Source organism: Stegostoma tigrinum, chromosome 22 (genome assembly GCF_030684315.1).
Source record: "Stegostoma tigrinum isolate sSteTig4 chromosome 22, sSteTig4.hap1, whole genome shotgun sequence".
NCBI lineage: Eukaryota > Metazoa > Chordata > Chondrichthyes > Orectolobiformes > Stegostomatidae > Stegostoma > Stegostoma tigrinum.
In genome coordinates, this window is record NC_081375.1 from 44,693,855 (window position 1) to 44,705,992 (window position 12,138).

Here is a 12,138-nt window from a genome sequence, read left to right on the forward strand (position 1 = left end):
TGATGTTCTTTCTGATAGTTGGTTGGTGTAGTGCCAAACCATTGTGAATTCTCTGTAACTACAGGACTGACTAGGCCCAGCACTTGTACAGCCACAGCTGAGTCTACAATAACACTAGATTCTTTGTTTTTAAGCTCATTAGTAAGATGTAGAAGCAGAGGCAGACCATTCAGCCCATCAAGTCTGTTCTGTCATTCAATGAGATCATGTTTGATCTGATAATCCTCAACTCCACTTTCTTGCCTTTTCCCCAAAATTGTTGATTCCCTTACTAATTAAAAATCTGACTGTCTCAGTCTTGAATATACTTTATTTGCACAACCTGTACAACTTTCTGCAAGAAAGAAAGCTAAAGATTCATTGCCCACTGAGACAAGAAATTCCTGCCAATCTCTATCTTAAAAAGACAATCCCTTACTCTGAGATTATGCCCTCTGATCCAAGACTGTGCCACAGGGAGAATTATCCTTTCCCCATCTACCCTCTCAAGGTCCCTAAGCATCTTGTATTTCTGTATATGTGCCAGTTCTTCTAAACTATGATTAGTCCAGGCCCAACCTCCTTAATGTACTGATAAAATGACCTGGGATCAACCAAGTTAACCTTCTCTGGACTGCCATCATTGTCAGTATATCCTCGCTTAGATAAAGGGACCAAAATGTTCACAGTATAAAAAAAACAGAAATTGTTGGAGAAACTCAGCAGGTGTGGTAGCATTTGACAAATTGTCATGAAATGTTGCCTCTGATTTCTCTCCAAATGCTGCTAGTCCTGCTGAGTTTTTCCAGCAATTTCTGTTTTCACTTTCAATTTCCAGCACCTGCAGTTCTTGCTTTTATCACAGTCTAACAGCTATGGCCTGACTAGTGCATTGTATAATTCTAACAAGACCTCCCTATTTTAATACTCTGTTAATTTTGAAATAAAGGCCAATTTTCCACTTGCCTTCAATACTACCAGCTGAACTTGTGTGTTTTATTTTGTGTGACTTATGCAAGAGGACTCTCAAATAATACTGTTCTGTAGCTTTCCACACTCTTTCTCCATTTAAATAGTATTCAGCTTCTCTATTCTTCCTGCAATAGTGCATAAGCTTATATTTTCCTGCATTATATCCCATCTGCCAAGTTTCTGCCCGCTCACTTGATCTGCAGTTCCTTTGCACCATCTTCACCACTTGCCTTCCCACCTATTTTTATGTCTTCCACTAACTTGAAATTAACTTTCTTCTCTGATGTGATGTATATATCACGGGCAAGGCCAAAATTTGTTGCCTGTCCCTAATTAACTTGAATTAAGCGACTTACTCGGGCCAAACTGAAGGCAGTTAAGACATCAACCACATTGCTGTGGTTTGAGAGTCACATCTAGTCCTGACAGTTAAAAGTTATCAAAATGTTTATTCCATGTTTCAAATATACATTCACCATTCTCAGGGTTGATATTTCTAGGGAATGGAATACTTTATATTTCAGCTATCTATGAGGAACAAGCACTTTCAAGTCAAATATATGATGCTTCAGTTTGTATTCTGCAATTCTCCTGTTTACTCTTGGAACATGTTTCAGCCTCAACCACATGAAAACATGTTTTTGTACTATGAAAGAATTTGTACCAAGCGTGCATCAAAAGGACATAAAGTGAAACCATAAGCCCATAAAATACAGGAGCAGAATTAGGCCATTTGGCCCATCAAGTCTGCTCCATCATTCGATCATGGCCGATATGTTTCTCAGCCCTGTTCTCTTGCCTTCTCCCAACAACCCTTCATCCCCTCACCAGTCAAGAACCTATCTATCTTTGTCTTACATACACTCAATCACTTGGCCTCCTCAGCCTTCTGTAGGTATTGGTTTCAGAGATTAACCATCCTCTGGTTCAAGAAAATCCCTTCACCCTGAGGCAGTTCTTCTCGGGACCTAATCTCTCCTACTTGTGGAAGCATCTTCTCCACATCCACTCTATCCAGGTTTTTCAGTATTCTGTCAGTTTCAATCAGATCCGCCCTCATCCTTCTAAACTCTATTGAGTACAGACTTAGAGACCCTCAATCGCTCCTCATATGACAAGCCCTTCATCCTGTAAAACAAGGCCAGCAAATTCTTCCTTAGATATGGGGCCCAAAACCACTCTCAATATTCCACATGCAGTATAACAGGATCTTATACAGCCTTAGCGGTACCTCTAAGTTGATACAGGGTGATATTTTTCAAGTTCATGGGATCTTTCTGAACAACATCAGCCAATTTTGAAACCAAACCAAGGCAACCGTTGTTGTGCATCTGTGCCCATACGTTGAAGTTAGAACAAAAGAAATAAGACCAAGAATAAACTACATCATCTTCAAACCTGCTCCATCATTTAATTTGATCATAGTTGATCTTGGGCTTTAACTCCACTTGCCCACATGTTCTCCATATCCGTCAACTTGGTGAGCATCTAAAAAGCTGTCTGTCCCAGAAATAAATGTATTCAATAATGAAACATCTACTGTCCAATGGCGTTGAACATTCCAATGAGCCGATCAACCCTTTGAGTGTTGTAACTTCTTCCCACCTCCATCCTAATTGATTACATTCCTTATTCTGAGAGTGTCCTGGTATTTTAGATTCGTTGACTGGCAGTTTTAATACCCGGCATCCATCCTATCAAACCCTTTTAGACACTCACTTGTTTGAACGAGGACATTTCTTTGTCTGCAAAACTTCAAAGAACACAGTAAAAACTGAATGAACTGCGGATGCTGTAAATCAGGAGCAAAAACAAAGTTGCTGGAAAAACTCATCGGGTCTGGCAGCATCTATGAAGGAAAAATCAGAGTTAACGTTTCAGGTCCGGTGACCCTCCCTTAGAACTGGAGGAAGGGTCAGTTCTGAGGAAGGATCACTGGACCCGAAGCGTTAACTCCGCTTTTTTTCCAGAGAGCACGGATACAATTCACTTTACCCGTTTTTAGAAGTTCCTTTCAAATTGATGGTCTGGATGACTTGGGTTCAAGACCCTGGTAGAATTTAGATGCAGTTAATAAAATTTAAACTCAAAAGTTGTCTCTGTAATGGTGACATGGAAGTATTGTTGACTGTTGTGAAAACTCGCCTGGTTCACTAATGCCTGTTGTGGAAGGAAAGTTGGTATCCTCACTTGTCACAGGCTTCAGACCCCAGCACTGTTCTTAGTTGATTCTTAGCTGCCTTCTGAAATGGCACACAGTTCATAGCAAATTATGGATAGGCAGAAAGGAGTGGCCTTACTGCAAACACCCAGACCACATGAAAGAACTTTTTTAAAAAAATCCCATACTCCAGTATCCTTGAAATAAAGGCCTATGTGCCATTTGTGATCTTAATTATTTTCTGCATTTGTATGCTAGTTTTCTTACCTTTTCAATAATATCCTATGCACAAAATAAATAACTTCACATTTTCCTGCATTATGCTCTGTTTGCTATTTTGTTGTCCCATCACCTAATCCACCCATATCCTCCCCACCGTTAACCTTTTCACCTTACCCTGAGCCATCAACAAACATGGACACAGTACTCTCTAACTCTTCCTCTAAGTCACTAATCTTACTGATAAATAACCGAAGCCTCAGCACTTATCCTCACGGTGCTCCACTATTAAAACACATTCCACCAGATGAAAAAACACTCATCCCATTAACCGAGGCTAATCTTGACCCTCGCTCAAAAAAGCGAAAGAATATTTTAAATCTACTGCATTACTCAGTCACTGAAGAGATGGGCATTTAATAATTGCCATTAAAGTTTTTAAAATTTTCCTTTGCTGAGATATTCTTGAAAATCCCTCTCCTCTGATCCATTCCCAACTGACATTTCAGCTATATCTTTCCAACCAGTAACAATGTGACAGAACAAGCAATCCTAAAATGATTAAAGTACAGGCAAGAGCTGATTGAGACAATAGCTCGTAAGCTTGTCATCACAATGTAGAAATAAATAAAAGGTGCATCTAAATGGGAGAAAGATGTGTTTGTTGCTGTATATTCCATTATGGCACAGTTTGAATTTGGTGGGCTTGCCTTTTTCAGACGTGATTAAGTGGTGAGATAAGACAGTAAATCAGACTGACATTTATATTGACAGATCAAACCAGACATTAGATTAAAAGAAATTTGTGGATAAGCAAGATTTGAAATAATCTTCAAACAGAATTAGTTTTCTCACTGTGTAGCTATGCAGTGCCTTCTGTTTTTAAGCGGAACTCATGAAAATGTACAAAGCATATTCAGTTGCAAATCAGTTGCATAATAAAAAGGTTATTTTGTTGTATTCATTCATGGGATGTAGGCTGTGCTGACTGGACCAGCATTTGTTGCCAATTGTCAGTTGTCTTTGAGAAGATGGCCGTGAGCTGCCTTCTTGAATCACTGCTGTCTATGTGCTGTTAGGAAGGGATTTCCAAGAGTTTATCTCAACAACGCTGCAACAAACAAAGATATATTTCCAAGTTCGGATAAGTTGAAGGGGACCTTGCAAGTGATGTTGTTTCAATGTATCTCCATTATTCTTGCCCTTCTAGACAGCAGTGGTTTTGGAATGAAGCATTGGTGAGTTTCTCCACTGCATCTTATAGATGGTACAAACTGCCGCTATTTTGCAAAAGTAGCAGAGGGAATGAATGTTTCTGGATGTGACGCCAATCAAGTTGCTTTGTCCTGGATGGTGTCAAGTTTCTTGAATGTTGTTGGAGTTGCGCCCATCCAGGCAAGTGGGGAGTATTCCATCACACTCCTGACTTGTGCCTTGTACGTGGTGGACAAGCTTTGGGGAGTCAAGAGGTGAGTTACTTGCTGCAGTATTCCTAACCTGTGTCATGCTGTCTTCACCACAATATTTGTGGCTAGCCCTATTCGGTTTCTGGTCAGTGGTAACTCTCAAAATCTTGATAGTGGGGAATTCAGCAATGGTAATGCCATTGAATGTTAAAGGGTGGTTATTAGATTGTCTGTCGTTGGAGATGATCATTGCTTCACACCAGTGTGATGTAAATATTGATTTCTGTTTGACAACCCAAGCCTAGTTATTGTCCACATCTGGTTGCATTTGTGCATGGACTGCTTCACTATCTGAGAAGTCACAAATGATGCTAATACTATGCAATTATAAAAAATATCATTTCCACTTCTGACCTAATGACAGCAGGAACACGATAAAGCAGGCCTCGGACACTATCCTGAGGAGCTCCTGCAAAAATATTCTCGATCTGTGACCTCCAACATACATAACCATTTTCCATTGTGCCAGGTATGACTCCAATTGGTAGAGAGTTTACCCAGTAACTCCCATTGACTCTAAGCTTGCAAGTATTGCTTGATGCTGCACTGATCAAATGTCACCTTGATATGACGGTGGTCACTCTCATCTGCCCTCTGGAGTTCAGTTGTTTTGTCCAAGTTTGAACCTTGTTTGAACTTTGGTTGTAATGAGCTCAGGAACTGAGTTTGCTGGTACTGTTGATGACATCTTTTCTCACTTTGCTGATGATTGACAGTCAATGTATGGGTGATAATTGCATGCATTGGATTTGTCTGTCTATTTGTGTACAAGGTAACTTCCCACATTAATTGTGTAGTTGCCAGTCTTGTAGCTGTGCTGGAGGAGCTGGGTTAGGGATTTAGCAAGTTCTGCCACACAACTCTTCTGTACCTTTGCTGTAATGTTGATAGGGCATCTAGCCTTTGTACTATTCAGTGCCTCTAGCCATCTCTTAGTATCAGAGAGAGAATCAAAACACTCATTCGGTGGTTAACACATATGCTTGCACATTCAGGTTTATCACCACCTGTCTTTTAGATTCCTTCCTAAGTCTACACAGTTGACCCACTGCCGAAGTTTCTGTGTGTTCACTCACTGATTTTAGTGCCAGGATGTCACCTGTTGTCCAAGATCCCATTTGCATAAAGAGTACTCACACAGAAGAAAGACCAAACACCCTCCAAAACTAATCCTGCTGCACTCTTTATCCCTGTCTTCCTCTTCTTCATTCTTTTTAAATCTGCTATTCCCTAAAAAGACACATCAATGTCTGCAGCAACAGTTTCCTGTTTGAGAGCATTCCAACATTCTCTACATTTAAAAAAATATTCGAATTACCTCCTTTTTCCTCTTTTTTGGTGACAAATAGAAATCGATGATTCCCTAATCCCTGACTTCCCAACTAAGGGAAATATTTGTTCCATTCCTGTTTCCCTTATCAAAGCTCCTTCAGAATTTTGAGGTCTTCACCTATTTGTATCACTCAACTTTAGTTTTACCTCAACAAATAAGTCTAATGGTATTAAATAGATTTTTAAAGAACAAGTTCTGGGATATCTCAAGATTACCTTGAAAATGTGTGCAGCTTGAGGTAAGCACTTAAAATGCAATTAATTTGTGAAATGGAGTTAAAACACCTAAGCTTTCACTATTTTATACTTTATCACCCATGTCGATAGGGCATCTAGCCTTTGTACTATGCAGTGCTCCTAGCCATCTCTTAATATCTGAGAGAATGAAATTGACTGTAGACTAGCATCTGTGCTTTTGGGGCCTGTGGAAGAGGCCGAAATGGATTATCTACTTGTATTTCCATGCTGAAGATCCTTACAAATGCTTCAACTTTATCTTTTGCATTGATGTGCTGAGCTCCTCCATCATGGAAGATAGGGACATTTCTGGAGTGAAAAAATGGATTACAAAGAAGGAAAACTTCCGCCAAACGTTGACCAATATAGAATTGTTTTGGGATTGGCTCACTCCCTCTGTGACTGGTGTGACGATTAAGTGACATACTGTAAGATGAAAATGAATGATATATCAATATTTGAATGTTAGACATATTTAGAATTCAGTGCTAAATTTAGAGGGTTATGTAATGACAGGAAATGTGTGACCAACAGGCATCTTGTGGGGCAGAGGCAGCCCTTCTCTGGGGTTCTCTCTTTGACGTCAGTGAGAATACTAATCTTTAGATGTAAATTTCGATTTTATCGTCACATGTACTCAAGTACAGGAGTACTATGAAAAGTGCACAATGTCGCCATTCCCTGTGCCCTCTTAGATACAAAGGTATCTAGGTACAAAATTAGAAAAAAAAACTTAAGAAGTTAATCATTACTGTTGTTTTTAGAATGGAAAAATAAATAAATAATGTTTGGTGTTAAACGTTACAGTCCTTTCTTAAGCCATGGGCTTGCACTTACACCATGTTGGCCTTTCCCTGCAAGGGCTCACTCTCTCCCGCACTGGGCAGCATCCTGTCTCAGCTCGCCAACCTCTATGCCACTGACTGCCACTTCTCTCACCAGTCGGTGGAAGTAAACTAAAAAAGAGAAAATAAAAAGAAAATAGAATTGAGAAAGGAAGGAAAAAAAGAAAAGCAGATGGAATGGATGAGACACATGCTCAAGAGCTTGAACTCTGCCTACTCAGCCGCTGTCATCTTCGATCTCCACCATCCATCTTTTTAAAACACTTAGGAGAATGACGCTGAACTCTTCTGGTGAAGAGTCATGATGTAGAGGCGCTGATGTTGGACTGTGGTGGACAAAATCAGAAGTCGCACAACACCAGTTTATAGTCCAACAGATTTATTTGACATGGCAAGTTTTTGGAGCACTGCTCTTTCACCTGATGAAGGACCAATGTTCCGAGAGCTTGTGATTTCAAATAAACATCTTGGGCTGTAACCTGGGTTTTGTGTGACTTCTGATGAAGAGTCAAACCAGACTTGAAATGATATCTCTACTTCTCTCTCCACAGACGCCACCAGCCCTGCTGAGTTTCTCTGTGTTTATTACAAGCAACCTTTTTGTTTAACTGCTCACCATCCCCTAATGAGCTTAAGCTTGTATAAGTTAGCTAATGGTAGAAGAAGAGTTTGTATTTTTTTTGGATTGTCTAGCTATGGAAAACCCTTTGCCCCAAAGAGGTGCAAAATTAGCCCATTATGACTTCTGACTTGAATAAAAGGAAAGTGGATTGAAATAATCCTTTGCATATTTAATTTTGCAATGCCATCAGTACTTTACATGCTTTTTTGCTACTTTGTGATAAACTGATGGATAAAACACAAAACAAAAAGCCCAAAAGAACTGAGGATGCTGGAAATCAGAAACAAAAACAGAAACTTCTGGAAAATTGCAGCAAGTCTGGCAGTATCCGTGGAGAAAAATCAGAGCTAATGTTTCGGGTCCAGTGACACCTCTTCAGAACCGTTCTGAAGTGAAGCGTCACTGGATCTGAAATGTTAACTCTGATTTCTCTTCACTGATGCTGCCGGACCGGCTGAGAATTGCCAACAATTTCTGTTTTTGTTACATAAAATATGAAAATAATTTTTCAAAAATGAGCAGGTATCTGTTTCAAAATGAGATCAGCCTAAGGAAGAAAGCAGAGGGAACTGGAAAGGTAAAGGTTTAAACAAAACATTGGAATAAATTAATCTATGGAAAGCCATAGATAAGTGGAATAAACAGCTCATGATATGTTTTCTGAACTAATGTTGGATCCCTTAACGTGTACAGAAATAGAGAATGTAGTGTCATTAATATTTATGGGTAGCTGGAGACTGCACAAGACCTGCTCTTGGAACAGTCTGTAAATTAATTTGCTGGCAACAATTCTTGAAGTGAGGCACGTTCCTCTCCTCTTAAATGTGTTCAGGCATTTCAAATAAAATGTAATCAAGTTATGTGGAAATTGTAAATTGACTCCGTGCACAATAACTGAGCCTGCAAACGAAGTCAGTCGACTTGAAGTTGATGTTAGGGCTTTCGTTTAGCTCTGCAGAGCAAAGAAAATGAGCAGAATCGTTCCACAAGTGGCAAGGCGAATCACATTATAAAGTATTAATTTGTAATTCCTGTTGGAGTAGCTGCATGCATGCAGAACATGCTTTCGATTTAGTATTTCAACGAAAATGAAATTTGGTAAAAATGTCAACTAGTGGGGCGAAGAAATTCTAAGGGATGTTAAAATGTTGTGAATAGCAAATACTGTTCAAGGTGTGAGCGTAATAGAATGCACCATGACTTTCGACTTAAACTTCAGACATGAATAAAGCATGAAAGCAACCTTGATACAGATTTCTGAAAAATTAAGACGTTTGCAGCTATGTTTCACCCACCATCCACCTGTTCCTGAAACATTAAAGCATTCTAATCTTTAAGCAATTTCTCTTGAGATTTAAAAATGGAAAATGAACATCAAGATGTATAAATACCAGAAAAGCCACTGCACTGACAAAATTGTGACAAGGCAACACTCCAGTCCACCTGCCCAACTTCCCCTGGGCCAAAAAGAAACCTTGAAATGATGCCATTATAATAGAGTATATGTACCTTTTATAAGATGGAAGATGCCTGCTTCTAAAACAACTATGAATTTTCATCAATAATAAAACAAAAATTAACGTCAAGAAATAATTCAATCTTTCTGACTGTATTCTACCAACTACGTAGTTGTGGACTATAAAGTCTAATTGGCCATTATCTAAATCATATTTGGAATACTAAATTTTGCAATTACACCACATCAATCTGCATGATATGGGTTTGAACCTGGAGATGCTTATGAGTTGGTTATCATGATGGGGGGGGTGTAGGGTAATGTTGAAGGTTAATGCATCAATTAAGCATGGAACAAAAAGTTTAAATTCATACAAGGAAATGATAGCAAGGAAATGCCCAATGACGTTTGCATTTTTTAAATTTTGCAGGTTGACTGAATTTTAATGAATCTCGTTGAGTTAAATAATTCAAAGTGGAGCAGCCAAAAGAACCAGATTCTACTCCAAGCAAGTTGAACGGAGTGACCAAAAATGAGGGTGTGGACCAGAACGCTGACCCAGGTCATCGGAACACTGACATTTCCACCACGAAGAATGACTGTGTGACCACGGAAATGAAAGCTCCATCCCTACTGCCCGAGCATCCACTGCCACCTCTTACTGAACGGAAGAATGGTAGGCCAAGCTTTACTTGTTGGATAGTCATAAATTAGGTGGCTACTAACTGTTGTATGACAGTCAGAGAATAAGCTGTTCATGGATTTGTCTTAGATTTTGTCGATGCGCAGTGAAGCAGTGTTTAAAAGTCCAATAAGCTGTGCTTCCCAAGTGATTTTCTCACCCTAAAATTTCAATGAACTTAAGAATTCTTCTGCATTATACTCAAAAATATCAACAGCATGTCTCTCTGAAGCTGTGAAGTGTTATTTCCAGAAGCAAGCCACCAAGTCACTGATGAGATGGAAGCTGAAGCCCTCTTCCAGGATGAGTTTTGGTTAAAACAGCAGTGGCCTGTCTTTGTATCAGTGCTGCCCTCTATGCAACTTATTTTCTTACATGACTGAATTTAAAAGCTGTCAGGACTTTTTTTTTGAGCAGCTACTAAGTTACAAACCCTTTGTTCTCCTGTCAGAATAAATATTGATTACATAATATCTGCTGCTAATTGGATCTAACTTACTGAGTTGCTAAGAAATTCTTGTGAATCACAATCTTTTTTCAATAGTGTTAGTGCCTTCGTCTGGGTTTAATGCTTGTTGCTTAAGGCCCTTCATGTACAATTAGGTTATCTTCAAACTGGTGCTTTACCGCTGACATTTGACATATACCATGAATCTATTAGTTGTTAAGGAGGTTATGGAGCTTTGTCAGGTGAGACATGGGTCCATAGCCTTTCAGAGACTCCAGCTTGTATGATGATAATGTTACAATTATCGTAAGTGTTAAAGTTCAGACAAAGTGCACAGTATGATAGTGAACTAGGTTTTGGCAATTTAGTGATAAGACTATTAGAGACAGAAGGAGAACAGAAATAAAGTAAATTTGAAGTGTAATCACTGTTGCATTGTAGGAACATGTTGCAGCGCATTGCAGATAGCAACATTCCACAGACGGCAATACCTCAGTCTTGTTTTGGGGATGCTGCTTGATAAGTAAATACAGAAATCATTTAAATCCCCCTTCTGTTTGTTCATTGTTTCTCTTTCTAGCTGAGAGGACATGTGCCTTATATTAATTCCCCCACCAAAAGACAACACGTCTGGCAGTGCAACTTAGAAGTTTGCTAGTTTGAATAATGTGCACGTAGCTCTGGAGTAGAACTCACTACCTTCTGACTTTGAGGCGAGAATGCGCCCACTGATCCAAAGCTGACACCTAATTGTGCTGGCACATTATCCTCAAATGAACAGTTTTTGATTTCCAAGAGGCTGCATAATGAAGAGACCTAGGCACTCCTCTCATCCCATCCAAGAATAGAATAGTGGGCATTTAGGCGCCATCACTTCCCTGCACCTACTGGCCGCCAAGTTTTCACACTTGCAATTTGGATAAGTGAGCAGTTTGGATGAGGAAGAATCCAAAACAAAGCAGAACAAAATGTTTGGTCATGGAGAGTGAAAAAGTAATACCAGCATATGTGAAAGCTTTGCCTTCAACCCAATCTATCTGATGTTCTTCTTGCACTTCATTTTGTTTTGCTCTCCGGTGAAATCAGAAGTGCAGACTGATATCTAGTTAAGATCTTTCTAGTTTTCTAAGCAATGACTTAGACTAGTCAAAAGTGCAGGAATCATTTTACTTTTGTACTAAATTTGGCAGTGTCAGTCCACCAAATGAGAGGTCAAATTACAAGATATCACCCGGGTAAAGGAAACATCTCTGGAAGTGTTTCTGTGGTTTTAATCATAGAACAGTAGAGGAAACTAACATTGCAACTACTTGTGACTTTATCTAATCAAGATGATTTTAGGACTCAACTTTTCTGTGCTAATATGTGTTACAGCCATTAACTATTGGCATCTATTTGAAAACAGAACTGGTGTCCTAAGGCAAATGTGACAGTGATCTCAATGCAACTCATTTCACACATACCAGGATTTTATATATTAGTGTATGCTGAAATGAATTAATAGTAAACTGCTGAAAAGAGTCCTTTAAAATTTCAATATATTGTTACATACTTGAACAGAAACAATGAGTAGAAGAGAAGGGCTTTAATTCCATCACAATTCTGCATGTAGAATCTAAATAGTTTGCTTATCCAAATGCTATGTCAAATAGAAGTAAAGCAATACAACCAAATATGCTTAGTCTACATTGTTATAAATAAGTGTTTTTCAAAGCACTT

General features: G+C 39.1%; 1 protein-coding gene across 2 annotated transcripts in view; it reads left to right on the top strand.

Annotated features, from left to right (window-relative positions):
• LOC125463642 (myocardin) overlaps window positions 1-12,138 on the top strand; it is a 600,727-nt gene that overhangs the window by 344,968 nt on the left and 243,621 nt on the right. For both annotated transcript variants that reach the window (XM_059653806.1, XM_059653807.1), the window contains one exon: window positions 9,720-9,965. In XM_059653806.1, the coding sequence (XP_059509789.1) occupies window positions 9,905-9,965 (61 nt within the window). In that variant the 5' untranslated portion in view covers window positions 9,720-9,904. The remainder of the gene's footprint in view (window positions 1-9,719; window positions 9,966-12,138) is intronic.